Source organism: Carlito syrichta, unplaced genomic scaffold (genome assembly GCF_000164805.1).
Source record: "Carlito syrichta isolate Samal-C Ts95f unplaced genomic scaffold, Tarsius_syrichta-2.0.1 Scaffold312148, whole genome shotgun sequence".
In the NCBI taxonomy this organism is placed as follows: Eukaryota; Metazoa; Chordata; class Mammalia; order Primates; family Tarsiidae; genus Carlito; species Carlito syrichta.
This window is the reverse complement of record NW_007256244.1, coordinates 196,679-216,895: the sequence shown is the minus strand read 5'-3', so window position 1 is coordinate 216,895 and position 20,217 is coordinate 196,679. Positions and strand designations below refer to the sequence as shown.

At 49.3% G+C, this 20,217-nt stretch overlaps 2 protein-coding genes across 5 annotated transcripts in view; one reads left to right on the top strand and one right to left on the bottom strand.

The window, feature by feature from the left end:
• MAST2 (microtubule associated serine/threonine kinase 2) overlaps positions 1-10,787 on the top strand; it is an 84,745-nt gene extending 73,958 nt beyond the window's left edge. The window contains exons 13-27 of the mRNA XM_021718379.1: positions 839-977; positions 2,729-2,861; positions 3,597-3,762; positions 4,291-4,392; positions 4,655-4,777; positions 4,929-5,038; positions 5,398-5,552; positions 5,761-6,041; positions 6,122-6,316; positions 7,577-7,803; positions 7,994-8,116; positions 8,519-8,655; positions 8,753-8,946; positions 9,231-9,712; positions 9,812-10,787. Of these exons, the coding sequence (XP_021574054.1) occupies positions 839-977; positions 2,729-2,861; positions 3,597-3,762; positions 4,291-4,392; positions 4,655-4,777; positions 4,929-5,038; positions 5,398-5,552; positions 5,761-6,041; positions 6,122-6,316; positions 7,577-7,803; positions 7,994-8,116; positions 8,519-8,655; positions 8,753-8,946; positions 9,231-9,712; positions 9,812-10,732 (3,488 nt within the window). The 3' untranslated portion in view covers positions 10,733-10,787. The remainder of the gene's footprint in view (positions 1-838; positions 978-2,728; positions 2,862-3,596; positions 3,763-4,290; positions 4,393-4,654; positions 4,778-4,928; positions 5,039-5,397; positions 5,553-5,760; positions 6,042-6,121; positions 6,317-7,576; positions 7,804-7,993; positions 8,117-8,518; positions 8,656-8,752; positions 8,947-9,230; positions 9,713-9,811) is intronic.
• Positions 10,788-17,576: 6,789 nt separating this feature from the next.
• The window catches only part of PIK3R3 (phosphoinositide-3-kinase regulatory subunit 3), a 172,843-nt gene continuing 170,202 nt past the window's right edge, over positions 17,577-20,217 (bottom strand). For all 4 annotated transcript variants that reach the window (XM_021718380.1, XM_008069617.2, XM_021718382.1 and 1 more), the window contains one exon: positions 17,577-18,724. In XM_021718380.1, the coding sequence (XP_021574055.1) occupies positions 18,526-18,724 (199 nt within the window). In that variant the 3' untranslated portion in view covers positions 17,577-18,525. The remainder of the gene's footprint in view (positions 18,725-20,217) is intronic.

Here is a 20,217-nt window from a genome sequence, read left to right as displayed (position 1 = left end):
TCGAGACCAGCCTGGGCAATTTGGTGAAACCTCATCTCTACAATAAATCAAAAAAGTAGCCAGGCGTGGTGGCATGCACCTGTAGTTCCAGCTACTTGGAAGGCTGAGGCAGAAGGATCACCTGAGCCCAGCAGGTTGAGGCTACAGTATCCATGAGCATGCCACTGCACTCCAGCCTGGGTGACAGTGAGACTCTGACTCAAAAAAAAGAAGGGAAAACTATTAATTTCCCTGGCTGATGGCTCGTGAAGGGGACACTGCTGATGATCATGCAAGAATGCTCTGGAAATGGAATAGAAGCACAACACGGGGCATAGTTCTGGAAAGAGGCAGGAGCTTTGCCAGTTCCCCCCCCCCACACACACACACACACTTGTGTGTACAGTTTTCAGAAATATTTTGCCTAAGTCCTGAAATTTAAGTTGAACAAAACTCTCTTTTTAATTTAGCAGCTACATGGTGAGAGTTTCTAGTGTTACTTTACTCAGAAACTAAAGGAAAGGCAATAGGAAGGAAATAAATGACCAAAGCTAAAGTCTCAGCTAGATATGTTATAGACAGTGTTCCCACCCTAAAATAACTTATTTCTATCCCTATAAGTCAACTTGTAGGCATAGAGGACTGGGTTCCTTTGCTATCGGGCTGAAACAATGGCCTTGTCAGCCATTGGCACATTCACCTGACTTTTATTCCCCTCCACACCCTGTCTCCCAGCAGAGGGGCTAGAATCAGAGTCTCCAGTACCAGTGTATTCTCTGAAGCTGTCTCCTCTGGGACCTCAGAGACTACAAGGCTGGGAACTGGCTCCTTCCTTCATGGTGGCCTGGACTTGTTGCAGGGGGAGACTGTGCCACTCTGCTGAAGAACATTGGGGCCCTGCCAGTGGACATGGTACGTCTGTACTTTGCGGAAACCGTGCTAGCCCTGGAGTACTTACACAACTATGGCATCGTGCACCGGGACCTCAAGCCTGACAAGTACGTCCACAATCTCTGTCTCTTGTCCAGGGTCTCCCTCTGGGTCTCTAGATAAATGGAGACAAATATAGTACATTTGACTCTATCCCAGAATGGCTGCTGGGAAGCAACATGCATGTCCTTAAAGCATAGTTCTTGAGTTCCCTGACCACCTCAAATGAAAAGACCATTGCCACAAGGTCTGGCAGGAGCACTGTAAGGCTTTGGTGACATGAAAAAGTCACTGAGGAGCTCCACTGAAGAAACCAAGCAGAAACAAATCAGCATGTCTTGTAGATGGCTAACAAGTGTCCCAACATTTATTGACACCTACTTTGTGCTAAGCTTTATATTCTGAGTTTTACATGTAGTCCCTGGCATGTAGAACTTCAGTCTACAATGAGAAACAGAAATAGAACCTATATATATGGGCTTCTCAGAGGGCGGGAAAAGGTGGGCGAAGCTTTCTAAAACTAAGGGCAGGATGTGCAAAGGCACACAGGTGTGAGAGGACATGACCCATCAGGAACTACAAATAGTATAGTATGGCTACTGCTTAGAAGGTTAGTTGATCTGAGAGTGGCAGTAAGAGAAAAGGCTAGAGAAACCAGTTCATCAAAGGCCCTTTTGTTAAGTTTGGGTTTTATTTGAAAGGGCTTAGAGAGTCTTTGAATGGCCTGTTAACCCAGGGTATGATAGACTGACATGTTAAAATTTTGGTTTAGGTTTATAAAGATCACTCCACTGATGGAAAGGGACAGTGAGACCACTGCAGTTAGACCAGGCCAAAGACAGCAATGCCTGCACCAGAACAGAGTCAGGATGGAGAAGAGAGGGAATGGTGTAGTGAAGTGGAAAGGAAGGAAGATAAGGGTGGGGTGGTGGTAGAAAGGAAGCAAGGAAACAGAAGGAGGCTGGGATGTCTTCCAGATTTCTAGCTTGGGATGGTGCAGGGTGATAAGTCTCTGGTAGAAGTTGACATTAGACAGACCTGAGTTCAAATGGCCACTCCTGTTTGTTAACTCTGTGAGCTTGAATCCATTAATCAGATTTCCCTGAACCTCATGTTCCTCCTCTTCAAAATGGGAATAATAATACTTATCTTTGTGGTGTTAGTTACTTTAGAATATTTTTAAAGCACTTATCACAGCTCTGCAGATAACAGAAATTATTGTTTTTTACTGAGAAGAGGAGCCAGTTGGGAGACATAACTTTGTTTAAACAGACTGAGTTTGTAATGCCTATAAGACATCTAGGCAGTTGGGTAGACTTGGAGTTCATGAGAGTCAAGGCCAGAGATACTGATTGGAGAATCATTAGAATAAAGAAGTGGCAGGGTGAAGCCTTCAGCACAAAATGAAATGACTCAGGCAGAGTATGGCAATTCCAGTTTCTCCCAACCAACTTTCTTTCCAAGACTAGCCATGGTAAGAAGAGGGGACTAGGAATGGCCAGAACAACCGCCTTAGGATGAGGCTGATTTCAACTCTGTAGAAGAAAATCTGTTCCTCAGCTGACTGATACCTGCCCCCAGTATAGAATACAATTAGGGCAATAAATGAAAATGGCATTGTGGGAATGGGCAAAAGGCAAGTTAGTTGCCTGTGCAGAATGCAGTATCACAGTACCAGAACTACTTAACTTTTCCCAGCTTCCCAGCTCCCTGCTACAGTACCCCATAGAAGCCTGAGTGGGGAAATCTGGCGTATACTAAAATCAGCACTCTTGGAAAACCAGGAATAACTTTATAATTTTGATTCTCTGATTCCCAGCCTCCTAATTACATCCATGGGACACATCAAGCTCACTGACTTTGGACTTTCCAAAATTGGCCTCATGAGTTTGACGACAAACTTGTACGAGGGTCACATTGAAAAAGATGCCCGGGAATTCCTGGACAAGCAGGTAAGGAAGGACAATTGAGACCTTGGTGTTAAATTCTAGGCCTTAGAATAAGTAAGGTCTTGGGACCACTGCTTACCCTGAGCTAAATGCTAAGACAGGAGCCCCAGGGAGGCACTGAGATGGGCAGCACATTGGGAAAGCAGGATGGGCCATGAGAATCACGGATAAAATCCAAAATCATCTTTCTCCTTAGTGTTTGGAGAAAATGGGTCATATAACTGTTAACACAGAGTTTTCATGTGAGATCAATCCTGAACCTCGCAGCCTGAGTCAAGGACGAGGCTCTCCTGGGACCTGTTGTCTTTGGAACACAGCTCTAAATTTCCATTAGGCTGTGACCCAGTTTCTGAGAGTAGCCTCTGGACGTTCCCTGATTTGATATTTCAAGTTGTGACTGCTCACAAGTCCCTGTAGTAGTCCTGTGACTGGTAAGGTCTGTTCTTTGGGAGGCTGGAGTAGAGGCCTAATGTAGAATCAGATGTCAGAGGAGAGCTTGGAGGGCTCTGGGAAAGCTGGTTCCAGGCTAGAATTAGCAATTTTGGTTAATTAGGAAATACCAGCAGTTCTGACTCTGGTTCCCTAAGGCTCCTGTTGATCTTGTTTACTGGCTAAGGTGAGCAGAATCTTCATTCAGAGACTTTTTTGCTCCAGAACTGGGAACATCCGCACCCCTCTGGCCATTGTGCCAGGGAGCAGCTTCAAGGTGCTGAACCAGGCTTACTTCTCTGTGTTCAGGTGTGTGGGACCCCAGAGTACATTGCGCCTGAGGTGATCCTGCATCAGGGCTATGGGAAGCCAGTCGACTGGTGGGCCATGGGCATAATCCTGTATGAGTTCCTGGTGGGTTGCGTCCCTTTCTTTGGAGACACTCCAGAGGAGCTCTTTGGGCAAGTGATCAGTGGTAGGTACCATCAACTGGCCCCTTGGGGAGACAGAGTCTGGTTTCATTAACGTGATTTATGCATGCACCTGTGAGGCTTCTGAGTTTTTTTTCTGACTTTGCCATATGTGTTTGTTATACTTGCTTCTGGGGTGGGGGGTGTGCATGAATGTACACATGCATGCTGTACCCCTGGGACTGTGTTCATGTATCTCCCATATGTATGTGGGCGTTCCTATGTGATGTATGTGTATACCTTGTGAGTGTGAGTTCTATGTATGTATGAGTGTGTATCTGGAGTATAAAGACAGGGTGAGCTAGAGCTTCAGGACAGGGGAAGACACTGTTTTGCAATGCTCACCCTGGATCAAAGATCAGACCATGCTTTAGGAACCTACAGAACGTAATGATTGGGGTCCTAGGCAAGGCTTTCAGGGGCTCTGGGTTGGACCCTTTATACCTCCCTTTCTTAACATTCTGGGACCCTCTTCTGCTTCCCTTCACTTTGCCCACAATTTTTCCTTTCCCTCTCACCCCTGATGAATTCAGATGAAATTGTGTGGCCTGAGGGTGACGATGCACTTCCCCCAGATGCCCAGGACCTCACTTCCAAACTGCTCCACCAAAATCCTCTGGAGAGACTGGGAACAGGTAGGACAGGCCCTGCTAACCTTTCTCGCCGTTTGGAAAAGGAAAAGGGATGCTGAGTCTATGTACCCTGGAGTTTTGGGCTTCAGGTACGGGCAGTTCCCCTGGATCCTGAAGCTCTGCCCTGCTCCCTGTCGGTTGAGAATGAAAGGTGCTTGAGCTGAGGCCTCCAGGTATAGCTTCTTGAGGTCTGGCCTCTTGATTTGCTGACCTGGACTCCATGCAGCTCATCCCACCCCCTTGCCCACGCCCTCCCCATCCATAGGTAGTGCCTACGAGGTGAAGCAGCACCCATTCTTTATGGGTCTGGACTGGACAGGACTTCTCCGCCAGAAAGCTGAATTTATTCCTCAACTGGAGTCTGAGGATGATACCAGCTACTTTGACAGTAAGGCCACCAGTTGCCAGGGGAGGGAGAACGGAAATGCCTGACCTTGGCATTGGGAGCAACTTCTCAAGGCTCTGCTGAGGTCTTATAGAGTCACAAGGAGGCCACCAGCAGGGGCTCTGACGGAGATTCTCCCCTGTGTCTGGCCCAGCTCGTTCAGAGCGATACCACCATGTGGACTCAGAGGATGAGGAAGAAGTGAGCGAGGATGGCTGCCTAGAGATCCGCCAGTTCTCTTCCTGCTCTCCAAGGTTCAGCAAGGTGTGACTGAAGAGGCCCAGGGTGGGTAGTACAGGTTGGAGGACTGGGAGGAGAGGACCTGTCAAGGGACACACCTGGGGCAGGCTCGAGGTTGGTGACAGGGTCACCTTAGAAAAAGGAGCAGAGGGCTGGGCTGTATACCACAGGAGCTTCTAGTACCACTCTGTCCCAGACATGAGATGACAGATCAGACCAGCAGAATTCTGGCTGCCTCCCCAAATATTCAGCAGGGTTGTGCTAGGAGGGGAAGGAGAGGACCAGCTCCAATTCCTGGGGGTTTCAGGGGCCAAGGATCCTTTCTGCTGCTTGGTAGGTGTAGCTGTGACACCCCCTCCCCAGTGTGTCCCCTGTGCCCACAGGTATACAGCAGCATGGAGCGGCTCTCATTGCTCGAGGAGCACCGGACACCACCCCCCACCAAGCGCAGCCTGAGTGAGGAGAAGGAAGACCGCTCAGATGGCCTGGCAGGGCTGAAGGGTCGAGACCGGAGCTGGGTGATTGGCTCCCCTGAGATGTGAGCACCCACAGCTCACCCAGGGTGGGCAACACAGCTGTCCCTAGCTGTCATAGATCACAAAGATTCAAATGCTGGGAAGGAGTGCTGGTGGCAGTGAGGGGGCATTCACAAGGGTGGCTCCTGGAAGACTGGATACGTCTCAGGAAGACTGGATGGGAGGAGGGAGACCACCTAGGCCATCTCACCCAGACCTTGTGTCTCACAGATTACGGAAACGACTGTCAGTGTCTGAGTCATCCCACACAGAAAGTGATTCAAGCCCTCCAATGACGGTGCGACGTCGTTGCTCAGGCCTCCTGGATGTGCCTCGGTTCCCTGAGGGCCCTGAGGAGACCAGCAGTACCCCCAGGAGGCAGCAGCAAGAGGGTATATGGCTCCTGACACCCCCATCTGGAGAGGGGATATCTGGGCCTGTCCCTGAAAGGCCAGTGGAGCAGCGACTAAAGCTGAATGAGGAACCTGTTGGCCAGAGCAGTGGCGGTCCAGGTGTGGCCCTAGGCTGGAGGATACTGCAGGGAGGGAGGCTCAGCTGCATCGCAGGTCTCACTGTTCACTTGGGCCCACAGCTATGGAGACTCGAGGCCGTGGGACCCCACAGCTGGCTGAGGGAGCCACAGCCAAGGCCATCAGTGACCTGGCTGTGCGTAGGGCTCGCCACCGGTTGCTCTCTGGAGATTCTGTAGAGAAGCGCACCACTCGCCCTGTCAACAAAGTGATCAAGTCCGCCTCAGCCACAGCCCTCTCCCTCCTCATTCCTTCTGGTGAGGCCCCTAGGGAGCTGGGATAGAACTTACAGGAAGGGCCTTGGAATCTCCATGGGCCTGCTGCAGGGGACTGCACGCAACAGTTGTGTATGTGTGTGTTTGTGTTGAAGAGCAAGTATCAGAGAGTGCATGTCACTGCATGTCCCTTTGCTGTTAGTCTGGAGATCTCTGAGATGTGCATTGGTGTCTAGGGTTGCATGTACATGTAGCTGAAGGAGGATAGCACCATGTAACGAGTGTTGGCTTTGAGGTAGAGTGCTCATGTTCAAATCGTGGTTCCATCCCTAAATGGCCCTTGACCTTGAGCAAGTGGCTGCACCTCCTCTAAGCTTCAAGTTCCTCACCCAAAAATGTTACTATTAACAGTGTAACTCATAGGATAATTATGAAGTTTAAATATATATGGTGAGGGCCAGGTGTGGTGGCTCATACCTATAATCCCACACAATGGGAGGCTGAAGTGGGAAGGTTGCTTAAACCCAGGAGTTCAAGACTAGCCTGGGCAACAGAGCAAGACCTCGTCTCTACAAAAAATTAGCCAGGCATGGCGGCACATGCCTATAGTCCCAGCTACTTGGGAGGTTAAGGCAGAAGAATGCCTGAGGCCAGGCATGGTGACTCATGCCTATAATCCCAGCACTTTGGGAGGCCGAGGCGAGAGGATTGTCTGAGCCCAGGAGTTTAAGACAAGCCTTGGCAAAACAGCAAGACCTTGTCTCTACAAAAATAAAAAAATTATCCAGGTGTGGTAGTGCATGCCTGCAATCCCAGCTACTAGGGAGGCTGAGGTGGGAGGATCATCTGAGTCCAGAAGGTTGAGGCTATAGTGACCTGTGATTGCGCCACTGTCCTCCAACCTGGGTGACAGACTGAATCTCAGAAAAAAGAAAAAGAATGCCTGAGCCCAAGAGGTTGAGGCTGTGGTGAGCCATGATCGTGCCACTGCACTCCAGCCTGGATGACAGAGTTGAGACCCCAACTCAAAACAAAAGTGTGTGTGTGTGTCTGTGTGTGTGTGTGTGTGTGTGTATAAAATGAGCTCATATAGCCCCTGATCCATACATAAATGCTAGCTACCCCCTCACCCCAACCCCCACCGAGGGTCTGGGCATTTGAGAGGGCTTTGCAGTCAGGGGCTATGGGGAGGATGTACCTGGGCTCAGGTTCTGTCTGTGACTGGAGTTGTGCTGGGATCTGCAGACTAGACGGGGGGCCAGGGCCCTCCAACCCACTAAGTCTTGGCTTCTCCTTCTCTAGAACACCACATCTGCTCTCCACTGGCCAGTCCCATGTCCCCACATTCCCAGTCGTCCAACCCATCGTCCCGGGACTCTTCTCCGAGCAGGGACTTCTTACCAGCCCTTGGCAGCTTGAGGCCTCCCATCACCATCCACCGAGCTGGCAAGAAGTATGGCTTCACCCTGCGGGCCATCCGCGTCTACATGGGTGACTCTGATGTCTACACTGTGCACCACATGGTGTGGGTATGTCTGGCCATTCAGACCTGTTGCCTCCCAGCTTCATCACTCTTCCACCTTCCCCTTAGCGGAGCCCATCTGTCCCTGCTTGAGGTCACAGGGTGGTGGTGAAGGGGGTCACAGCTTCCTGAGCAGAACCAGGCCCCATGCTTCATGCTGAGGCTCTAGACCGGGACCTATTCTCTTCCTCTGACAGCATGTGGAGGATGGAGGTCCAGCCAGTGAGGCAGGGCTTCGTCAGGGTGACCTCATCACCCACGTCAATGGGGAACCTGTGCATGGGCTGGTGCACACGGAGGTGGTGGAGCTGATCCTGAAGGTTAGTGCTGGGTATGCTGCTCGCTTGGGCCTGATGGGACCCCAACCTGTAGGTCTGTGACTGGCCCTAGGGGAGTGGGAGAACTAAACACCCATACAGCTGGCACTGAGGATGGATATAGGCACACCCAGAGTTTGGGCGTGGCATAGCAGAGAGTTTTCTCCACAAGGCAGCACCCTCAGTGAGCAAGGCCAAGGGCTCCTTCTGAGCTTGAATAGGCTGGAGAACAGGCCAGGCGAGCCTCCTCTCTAACTTTCCATCCCCAAGCTATTCTGGCTGGGCCTCTAGTGGTTCAGACCTGCTGGCGCAGGGGCACAAGCTAAAGCTGTGGTATAGACATGCCTGGGGCTAAGAGCAGAGGCAAGAATATGGCCACCACCTTAGCTGTGCTCTACTCCCCAGAGTGGAAACAAGGTGGCTATTTCAACAACTCCTCTGGAGAACACGTCCATTAAGGTAGGACCCGCTCGGAAGGGCAGCTACAAGGCCAAGATGGCCCGAAGGAGCAAGCGGAGTCGGGGCAAGGATGGGCAGGAAAGGTGAGTCAGGCTTAGCCCAGCGGGTCTTCTGAGCCACATGGGTGCTTGTGTGTGCTGTGTCTTGAGCACAAACTCAGCCATTGACTCATCTCGGCAGCAGAAAAAGGAGCTCCCTGTTCCGGAAGATCACCAAGCAGGCGTCCCTGCTCCACACCAGCCGCAGCCTTTCTTCCCTGAACCGTTCCCTGTCATCAGGGGAGAGTGGGCCGGGTTCTCCCACACACAGCCACAGCCTTTCTCCCCGATCTCCTACTCAGGGCTACCGAGTGACCCCTGATGCTGTGCATTCAGGTACGAAGGTCTCCTGCAGATCAGAGACACCCCTGGGAAATAGAAACATGCCTAGGCCTCTGTGCTTCTTGCAGGTCCAACTCTGAATCTCTCACTTAGCCCACCCTGAATGGCCTAGCAGTCCAGGGGAGGAATTGACGGGGAAGGGAGTGGCTTGGTTTCTGTAACTTGGGCTCTGGCCCACGTGACAATTCTGGGATATCACAGGGCTAAGCCCTGTCTTGCTCCTCAATCATTTCTAACAGTTAACACTGCTCTGCCTTTGTCTGTCTGTCTGTGCGTAGTGGGAGGGAATTCATCACAGAGCAGCTCCCCCAGCTCCAGCGTGCCCAGTTCCCCAGCCGGCTCTGGGCACACACGGCCCAGCTCCCTCCATGGTTTGGCACCCAAGCTCCAACGCCAGTACCGTTCTCCACGGCGCAAGTCAGCAGGCAGCATCCCCCTGTCACCACTGGCCCACACCCCTTCTCCACCACCGCCAGCAGCTTCACCTCAGCGTTCCCCATCACCCCTGTCTGGCCATGGAGCCCAGGCCTTTCCCACCAAGCTTCATTTGTCACCTCCCCTGGGCAGGCAACTCTCACGGCCCAAGAGTGCAGAGCCACCCCGTTCACCACTTCTTAAAAGGGTACAGTCAGCTGAAAAACTGGCAGCTGCACTTGCTGCTTCTGAGAAGAAGCTAGCCACTTCTCGCAAGCACAGTCTCGACCTGCCCCATCCCGAGCTCAAGAAGGAACTGCCACCAAGGGAGGCCAGCCCTCTGGAGGTAGTTGGGACCAGGGGTGTGCTATCTGGGAAGGGAGCATTGCCAGGGAAGGGCATGCTGCAGCCAGCTCCCTCACGAGCTCTCGGCACCCTCCGGCAGGACCGAGCTGAACGACGAGAGTCGCTCCAGAAGCAAGAAGCTATCCGTGAGGTAGACTCCTCAGAGGATGACACCGATGAGGGGCCTGAGAACAGCCAGGGTGTACAGGAGCTGAGCTTGGCACCTAACCCAGAAGTGGTCCAGAATCTGCCCCCGAGGGGAGCAGGAGATGGTGGGGAAGAGGATACCTTTTTGCCTGGAGACCCTAGGAGCCAGGGCCCAGTGGTGTCAGGCCTTTTGACAGGGATCATCCTGGGGCCTCCCAGAATGGAAGGTTCCAATAGCCCCCAGAGGAGACCCGGGATCCCACAAACTTCTGAGAGGGCTGCCAGCTCCTCCCCACCAGCACCCAGCCTGGGTAGGTCTGGACCCACTGTCTCCATCTCCCCTGAAGGCTGCTGGAAAGCCCAGCACTTCCACACCCAGGCACTAACAGCACTTTGTCCCAGCTCTTCAGGACTTACACCTACCAGTTGCTCTCCTGCTGCTTGCACCTCTGGGAAGCCAGACGTATTGTCCTGGAAATACCTTATTGAGGGCCCAGACAGGGCATCCCCAAACAGGAAGGCAACAATGGCAGGTGGGCTGGCTAGCCGCCAAGACTTGGAAACCACAACTCCAGCCCACCCTAGGAACCTGTCTCCCAGACAGGAGGGGAAGACACAGCCACCGTGTGAAGTGCCCAGCCAAAGCTGGCTGTGGGAGCCTGGGTGTGCACAAGCAGAGAAAGAGGATCTGGGCCTGAGCATCACCAAAGTGCCTGATGCCTCAGGCGACAGGAGGCCGGACGTTCCATGCAGAGGCTACCCCCTCACCCAGGAGTCTGGACCCAGCCTGCTCTGGAGAGACCGAGAACCAGGGGGCCATCAGAAGCATCAGGACTTGGCATTGGTGCCAGATGAACTTCTAAAACAAACATAGCAGTGTTCGCCATTTCTTGCACCCAGACCTGTGTAATACACGTTCCTGGGAACCATCTTGTCTTTGCTTGCCTCTTTCCTTCGGTCAGCACGTTACTAGATCCTGTGTTGCGGCTGGGAATACAGTGGTAAATAACAGGGTTGCTAACTCAGGGAGGGGCGTCTAACCCAACTCGACCTACCAGGGCTGTGACATCTGAGCTGAAATATGAAGAAGGTGATACGTAGTCATTTGCGGGATGAGGGAGGAGGAGTGGCTTCAGAAAGAATGTCCAGGCAGAGTACAGCACATACAGTGTATCAGGTACATTTAAGAACCCAAAAATAATTCAAAGTGGAAGGGGGTCTAGCAAGGTAGGCGAGGACCATATCTAATAATCTATCAGGAGTTTAGACTTTGTGAAGAAGATGGGAAAGTCTACGTGGCAACTAACATTCCTATTTACAGATAAGGGAACTTAGGCTTTCGTGCTAGTGGTCATGTGGCTTGGGCAGAGTTGGGGATTGGAACCGTGGTTTCTTGACTCTAGAAGCCATGTGTATCTCCTAACTTGGAGTGCCTCAGCCAAGAGAAGAGAGAGGGGGAGGCAGAGGAGGGTGTGCCTTTTGGATGTAGTGAATTTGAGCTGCTTATGGGTTATCCAGAAGATAACTGGGTGCCTGGGTCTGGAACTCAGAAAAATCTAGACCAGACAGACATGAGAGCTGTCAGTGTATGAACAGGACCACCACCACTTAAGGTAAAGAAGAGCTGGGCTCAGTGGCTCAGCCTGTAATCCCGCGCCTTTGGGAGGCTGAGGTGAGTGGATTGCCTGAGCCTGCGGGTTCGAGACTCACCTGGGCAACTTGGCGAGACCTCATCTCTACAATATATGAAAAAAATCAGCCGGGCGTGGTAGTGCACGCCTGTAGTTCCGGCTACTTGGAAGGCTGAGGCAGAAGGATTGCCGGAGCCCAGCAGGTTGAGGCTACGGTGGCTGGGAGCGGCCACTGCACTCCAGTCTAGGCGACAGAGTGAGATTCCAACTCAAAACAAAAAGGTAAAGAAGCAGCAACAGCCAGAAGACAGTCAAAGTCCAAGAGAGCAAATTGTTTTAAATGGAGGGAGAAGTTACTTGATAAAACACTGAGAGGTCAGGTGAGATGAAAACAGAAAATTGCCTGTTGTATTTAGTAGCAAGACCCTTCCTTGTGTTTGTAGCCAGTGAGCCTGTTCTGGGCTACTGCAGGTAAGCCTCGGCACTGGAGGTGGATGTTGCAGTGTACAGCCCTTGAGTAGAACTTGGTGTGAGTGTGGTAGGGATGGGTTGTCAGGAAGTGTCATCACAGGACAGGGAACCGGGCTTGGAAGACGAGTGCCTCCATGGGTACAGGGCTTGCAGAACTCATCTGCACTGACTGTCCCACAGTCCAGTGCTGAGGTCTGAAGGAGAGGTGTCAAGAGACCTGGAGACAGGAGAACGTCTCAAGGCCATTGGCCGGGTGCCTCTTCATCTTCTTGCACAGGGAAGACTGGCCGCCAGAGGGCAGAATCCAACTGTGGAGATATTTAGTCCCTCAGCCTTCCAGACCTCTGGATTTCACTTCCTCCTTCCTTACCAGCAGGCCCTGGGCTAATGTCCTGGGCACTGGAAAGACAGGTCACACACAGGCTATTGCTTGGTGGATTGTAGGGAATGGCTGAGGGGGTGAGTATCCCATGTATAATGTCAAGATCTGGTCAGAAGTACAATGCCAAAGGTTAAGGTGGTAGGAAGAAACATCTTGCACCTTTCGTGGGAACTGCCCTCCTAGGGGTTGGAAATGTGGGTAGGAGATGCTGAGCATCCTGTTCCACATGGGGCAACTGGCCCCGGTGTCAGTGGTGCTCCCCTTGAGAAATTACTCTCCTGAGGGGAGTGAGGAATTTCTGAAAGGTAACTTCAGGAAAATAGGTTTATGTTTTAGGAAGGTCACCGTTGCTACAGTGTAGAGAGGCTAGGGGGGAGTAGGCATCCAGAGAGAGAACCTATTATAGTGGTCTGAACTAGGGCAGCAACAGTGAGGAGATAACCCCAATCCAAGAAAGGAAGGAGGGAAAGGATGGGAAGCTGGACACAGATTTGGGAACAGGAAATACACGGTAATCAAAAGCTGTGGGGGCTGAGGACAGCCCAGAGAACACATGCAGAATGAAAGGAAGGCTCAAAATGGGACTAGCTGAGGGGATGGAGCCAGTCAAAAGAGAAGGTGAAGTGGGGCATGAGATCCTCAAACGGAGAAGAAGCCAGACCATTTTAAGAATTTTATAATTCACCCTAAGAGCAATTGAAAGTTATGTAATGTTTTCCACACGGGTTCAGATGTGTATTTTGAAAAGATGACTAGTTGCTATAATGAGAATGAATTTGGTGGGGGCAAGAATGGAAGCAGGCAGACCTTCCAGGATTAAGGTTAGAGATGGGCTGGACGCAGTGGATCATGCTCATAATCCCAACACCTTGGGAGGACAAGGTGGGAGAACTGCTTCAGGCCAGGAGTTCAAGCCCAGCCTGGGCAGCACAGCAAAACATTATCTCTACAAAAAAAAAAATTAGGTGTGGTGGTGCACACCTGTAGTCCCAGCTACTTGGAAAGCTGAGATGGAAGAATAACCTGAGCCCAGAAGATGGACGGTCGATGCCGTGGTGAGCCATGATCATACCACGGTACTCCAGCCTAGGCAACAGAGTGAGACTCTGACTCAAAAAAGTGATTTGAGGTTGACACAAAGCAGAGGGCTATCAAGGATGACTACATTTCTGACTTCTATAACCAGATGAACCGTATTGCCATTCACTGAAGTATGAAACAGTGGAAGAGCACCAGATGAAATGGTGACCCTGCATTCCGTGCAGATCCAATGTGCTGAGCATGGGGCATCCTCTGGTAGTGGTCTGGGCAGGTGAAACAGATGTCATTGGCCTAGTGAGGATAGGTGGCTGCCGGGTAAAATGGCATTAAGTGGGAAGGCAGCTGGGAGAAGCCAGGAGACTTAAAAGGAACAGTCGGAGATGTCAGAAGAAAAATTGATGAAAGTTGTAATAGAATCGATAAAAGCTTTCACATGGAGAGAGCAGTAAACAGTGATAGCTGTTCAAGACACCAAGGAGAGCAGTTTCAAGAAGCGGTAGATCCAGTACTGAAATGCTTGAGGTGAGGACATAAGGACAGTTTGTCCACTCTTTCAAAAGACTTGGCTTTGAAGAGAGAAAAGAGATAAAGGGATACAGGATTGAGCAGGGGTTCGAGCATTAGAATGAGAGACAACCAGTCATGTTTAAAGGTCAGTGGGGACAATCCAGTTGAGATAGTGAAAGAACTGCTCATTGATCATGGGAGATTCTAGAGAAGGTAGGAGAAAACCTTCCAAAATACATATGGAGAGACTGACTTTAGCTGGAGGGGAACTATCTTTTGTGATTTAACCTGTGGGAAGGAGAACAGTCACGTAGATATAGACAGGTTCGCAGATTTGGTGGTACAAGGTAAGGGAATTCATAGCCGACCATGTTTTCTCTGTGAAATAAGTAAGTTCCAAGAGTCCCAGTGGAGACATCCATCCAGCAGCTGGAGTCAGAAGAAAGAACTGGGCAAGAGACAGGAATTTGAGCAGCCTAAACACAGAAGTGGGACTAACTCTTGGGATTAGGAGAAATCACTCATAGTTTCTAGCCGTGGTCTTGGGGGTGCTGTGTAGCTAAAGTATTGTGAGGAGACAGGACACAGACGAGGTCATTTAGAACAACAGTACTGGCTCTTTCCCCTACCCAGCCTGGTTATTTGTAGTTGAGCACACATGTGTTTGCTGATTATGTTCCCCATACATAGGAACCTCAACAGAGTGCCCTGGCAGGGGATGACAAGGGTGTGGATGACAAGGCAACAATAGGATACACAGACTGTGCCCAGTTCACTTTCCCCTAAAGTCAAATGTGGAGACATTTAATTCCAGGCAGAAAAATACGGTGAGAACCAATAAACTGGGCTTAATATTAGGCGTGGGTGGTAGGGATGGGGAAGAAATGGCTCAGATTTAATTTTCTCAGAGTCAGTATTTGAGTTTCCCTGTATCCTGTGCTGGGCGGACAGGAACCTGGCATCATGCCTGTTAGGGTTGATTTCCCCTTGAGGGGAGGAAGAAAGCCTTTGGTGGCCCCAGTGCAGCCCCAGGACTGGTCTTTCGGTGCTTATTGGAGAGGAGGTTTGGCAGTTTCAAGGGTTTTTCAACATCCCAGTACTCCTCTCTTGACACCCACCCTGCCCCCAGGCCCACCTTCTATGCATGAAGACAAAAAGTTGCTTTATTGCAATGTCTTTATTGCATTACTGGAGCAAGTTGGCCAGACTGTCCCCTCTTGGGAACGGTAAAAAACAAAAAGACCATAAGTATCTCCTCTCACCTTTCCCCCCACCCTTCCCCACAACTGCACAGCAATGTCTGAACACATCTAGTGACGAGGACAATTTGCAAAAGTGGTCTAGGAACTACATTATGAACTGTTCCAACACAAGACATACAGTTGGCTTCCTTGTGAATCAGATATTTTTACGTAAACTACATGAATTTTTTTGACTACATCAAAGACAACGGAAGAATAGGTTTTTCACAAGTAACAACAGGGCACCAAAGTCACATGCTGGAATTTGGAAAAAAACAAGGTTGCCTGTCACAAGTGGCTGGAGCTAAAGCAAGGCTGAGCAGTTGGCAGCAGAGAGCCCAGGCAGGCCCCTATCTGGACCCTCTGGGTTTCTGAGGCCATTGAAGCCTCACAGAGGCCTATGGGGTCTTAACTGGCAGCAGAGAATACCTTAATAACCAGGAATTGCCCAGGTGCGATTCTTGGTTCAAGAGAACATATGGGGCAGGTTCCTTGCAGCAAGAAGAGGAGGCCCATGGAAGACACCACACTGGCTCTCAAAACTTCAGAGCACATGAGGTCCAAAGTAAGTGGAAAATCCCATCAAGGCTTGGAGAGGGAGAAGTGGAGGTGTTGGGAGGTCCTCATCCTTGGCCAGATCAGTGGTAAGGTCACAGCAACCTATCCAGGCCTGAACCATGGCCTAAGTTTGGCAACTATGGCCAGGTGGAGATAGCATTGTTCTGTGATGAAAGCTCCACTTGGAAAAGGTGAGCCTAGGACCTGTGTCCAGTCAGCCCCACAGTGCTTTTATGTCAGTGGCTGACTTCACCAGCCAGGAGAATATTTGTCTTGGTCTGTCTCTACACCCTCTGCCTCAGTGAGACTGCAGTTGAGCTGCCAAGAGAGATAGTACCAAGGCCCAGATCACAGGACAGGACACAGCACTAGATTCACATACTACCCTCCACAACCACCAGACCCAGAGATTAGCATACTCCTCCCTATGACATTTCCACTGGCTCAGGATTGAGCAAATCATGTGGCAACTGGTCAGAAACGATCCTGTCCAACTTCTGAAATTATCCCTGGGCCTGAGATATGAATTCAAGAACAAAAAAAAAAAGAGAAAAGTGAAGGAAAGTAGGACTGAAAAACAGCCCTTCTCCACAAGCCAGCCCAAGTGTAGAGAGAAGATAGTGCATGCTCTTTCCCTGCACACTTCAATATCTACCCAGCGAAGAGCAGACACATTGCTCAACACAATAGGCCTGCATCCAGATTCCCATTTGGGTTTATTTTTAAAGACGTTCAGAACACATTGAAATTTCAGGACCAGATGGGAGGGATCCCTCACCCCCAATCTTGAGCATCCACCTACTTAAGCAGCTTCAATACCAGATGCAAAGCCATTCAGGTATGGCCAGCAGCAATCAACCTGGCATCACTCAGTAAAACATTCAGTAAGATTTCAATCTGGCAGTTTGGGGAAGGGATGTGCCCGCTATTAGTTAAGGGCTTCTTCAGTCAGAACGGTGACATGGGAGTGGCTCATTCGCCTTTCTCTTACCCAGTCCTGAAATCAACATAATCAAGGAAAAGCCAAAAATATGTGCTTTTCTTCCTATCCTCATTGCTAGTAACTCTGAAGGGTTTTCCAAAATTTTTAGCCTATATTTATGTCTATATCATGGGTCATATTTTAGACCCTGTCACCAAGTGCTCAGGGCAGGCAATATTTTTCTTTCACCCCCAAAACTAGAGTTTTCCTAGCTATAGCCTCATGAACCAAGACCCAGGTACTGGCTTCTCTAGTTCAGCCAGGATGCCTGACTGCACAGCTTTGGGTTCAAACAGCTGACTCACTCTGAGCCTATTATGGTTCCAGGATTGGCTCAGAGGCAGCTGGACTCTATTTGTCAAATACGTGTTGACTGATGGGTGTGGGGCATCCTGGAGCAGGAAGAGATGCCTGCCCCCTACTCCATTCGCCCAGCTTCACTCAGCTGGAAGGCATAAGCCACGTGAAGCAGAAGATTCCTGGCCTAAAGTCAAGGCCACTGAGCATGAGGGCAGACTATGCACACTGCCTTAATGGCAGGATCACACAAAAAAAGGCAAAGAGAAAAGCTTCCAGATGACTTCTGTCTAAACTCTAAGCCATCTTCTCCCCCTGCAAAAGCTTCAGAAACTGCTGGACAGAAGAACATGCGCAATGTAGTATGACCCTCCCTCACCCTGGACACCAGGGCCCTTGGGTCTCTGTGACTTATTGAGGTCCCTGACCACAATCTGACTCCCCTCCTTAGTAACTATGGCTCTCTAAACCCTACCCAGCAAAGGAGTGGGAGATCAAGGGACATTAAACCATGTTTACTGTTTCTGCAAGGCTTTTAGACTTGGGGAAGCACATATAAGAATGTTGTTCTATATCATTATTTGGTATATCAAGCCATCTAAAAGCACTGGATTGCACCTTTTCTTTACTCATACAAACAAGTTACAAAGATTTCAAACAACAGATCATTCTTTAGGTTAAGGACACACCACACAAGCACCAACATCATTTTATGATTCAAAGCTCACCATCCCACAAAACAAATGCTATTTCTTATCTCTGAGAAATAAGAAGGGGTTACACTGATCAATTTTAGTGTTCACTAAAACTCACAAATTCTAGTTATCTTTTTATTTTCAAGTTTTGGAGCAAAAGTGTACATTCAGCTGCTAGTGCCGCCTTCTCCCATCAGATCTTGGTCTAGCAACATTGTTTCTAAACATAATGCTTCTTTAGAGGGAGGAGCTAGTGAGATGCTGAAGCCTAAATTATATTAGTTAAGAAAAAAGTACCTTGAGCTGAAGTTCTTTTTACCATCTCGGCTTAGATACTTTACATGAAATTCCAAGCCCCCCCCATTTTCCTTTGGTTGTCTTTTTCATCATACCTCATTCTACCACAGAACCAAACAGCCTTCTTTGTGGGCGGAAGAAAGGCTGCCAGAGCAAAACAATTCCCAAGAGTCATGCCCCTGCTGCATCCTCAGAGTTAAAGACCAAAAGAAGACGTGGACTCTTCCGAGGGTTCAAAATAAAACTCCTTACCCAACCCCCATCAAGCCTAATACGTTCTGTTGAGGGTGCTTATCTAAACAAAACAAAAACCCCAATGAAATAGACTTTCCAAAAAACATCTGTTTCCAGCTTAGTATGTCAGTGCAGTGGCACAGCTGAGTCCCAGAGAGCCACAGGCCCCGATGCTCCAACCTGGCCGGCTGCTGCTCGGCCTCCGCTTCACATTCACAGAACCACTTCTTGTGCAAAACAAGCAGTCTACGTAGCAAGAATGCCCTCATCGTAGTCTAATAAAAACTGTAGAAAAAAATGCCAGAGAGCCACCTCTCCTCCCACTTCCTCTTTATCTGCAGAGTGAGGGCATCTGTGCATGGACAGGGTAGGCAAGCCTGACGTTGAGGGAGTCGTTGTGCTGAACCAGGGATGTCTGCTGGTAGTGGAGCACCAGCTCCTTCAGTGAGCTGTACAGGTTGTAGGGCTCTGCAAAGCCATAGCCCCGAGCAGTGCTGTAGATCACACAGTGCTTCACTTCTCCATCGGCACTGCAATGACACATCACAGGAAATCAGTAAGGCAGGGCAACAGATAAAGGGACACGAAAGGGCCAGAAGTTGAGAGCAACTGTTATGCAAAGAAGGAAAAGTAGAAGCATTTTGTTAATCAAAGCTTGTAAAATTATGTTCTCCTCACCCCCTACAGACTTGGCCACAGATGATCATACCTCATTCTACCACAGAACCAAACAGCCTTCTTTGTGGGCGGATATGTTAAATAATTAACCATATATATAAGCATTTACTTCTTTATTCTATTCTTTGATCTCTGTCTATCCTTATGGCAATACCTTGCAGTTTTGACTATGATAACTTTGTAGTTAAGTTTTGAAATCAAGAGGTATGAGTACTCCAACTATTTTCTACTTTTTCTTTTTTTTTTTTTTTTTTGAGTTGGAGTCTCACTCTGTCGCCCAGACTGGAGTGCAGTGGCCGCTCCCGGCCACCGCAGCCTCGACCTGCTGGGCTCCGGTGATCCTTCCGCCTCAGCCTTCCAAGTAGCCGGAATTACAGGCATGCGCTACCACGCCCGGCTGATTTTTTGATTTATTGTAGAGATGAGGTCTCGCTGCCCAGGCGGGTCTCGAACCCGCGGACTCATGCAATCCACTCACCTCAGCCTCCCAAAGGCGCGGGATTACAGGCTGAGCCACCGAGCCCGGCTCTATTTTCTACTTTTTCAAGAATGTTTTGACTATTCTAGGTGCCTTGCATTTTCTTATCAATTTTAGAATCACCTTAAATATCCCGCTGGAATTTTGATAAGATTATATTGAACATGTAGATCAATGTGGGAAGCACTGCCATCTTAACAATGTTAAGTCTTCTGATCCAAGAACACAAGATGTCTTTTCATTTATTTAGGTCTGTTTTAATTTTTTTCAATGATGTTTTGTAGTTTTTGCTGTACACCTCTTACATTTCTTTTGTTGTATTCCTAGGTATTTCATCATTTTGATACTATTGTAAATGGCACGTCTTCCTTTCATTTTTGGATTGTTTGTTGCTAGTATATAGAAATGCACCTCTGGGATTGTACCCTGCAACCTTGCTCATTTATTAGCTCTAATAGTTTACTTCTTCCTTTCCAGTCTGATTGTCTTCTATTTCTTTTTCTTGCCTAATTGCCCTGGCTAGAACCTCTTGTACAATGATGAACAGACATGGGTAGAGTGGACATCCTTGCCTTCTTCCTGATCTTTCAGGAAAGTATTCAGTCTTTCACCATTAAGTAGGCTATTAGCTGTACACTTTTCATTGATACCCTATATCTTATCAGGTTGAGGAAGTCCTCTACTATACCTAGCTTGTTCAGTGTTTTCTTTTTTAACATGAAAAGCGTATTGGATCTTGTCAAATGCTTTTTGTGCCCTCTACTGAGATAATCGTGTGATTTTTGTCCTTAATTCTATGAATATTATTATATTGACTGATTTTTCTTTCTTTTCCCCTGAGTTGGAGTCTCACTCTGTCGCCCAGAC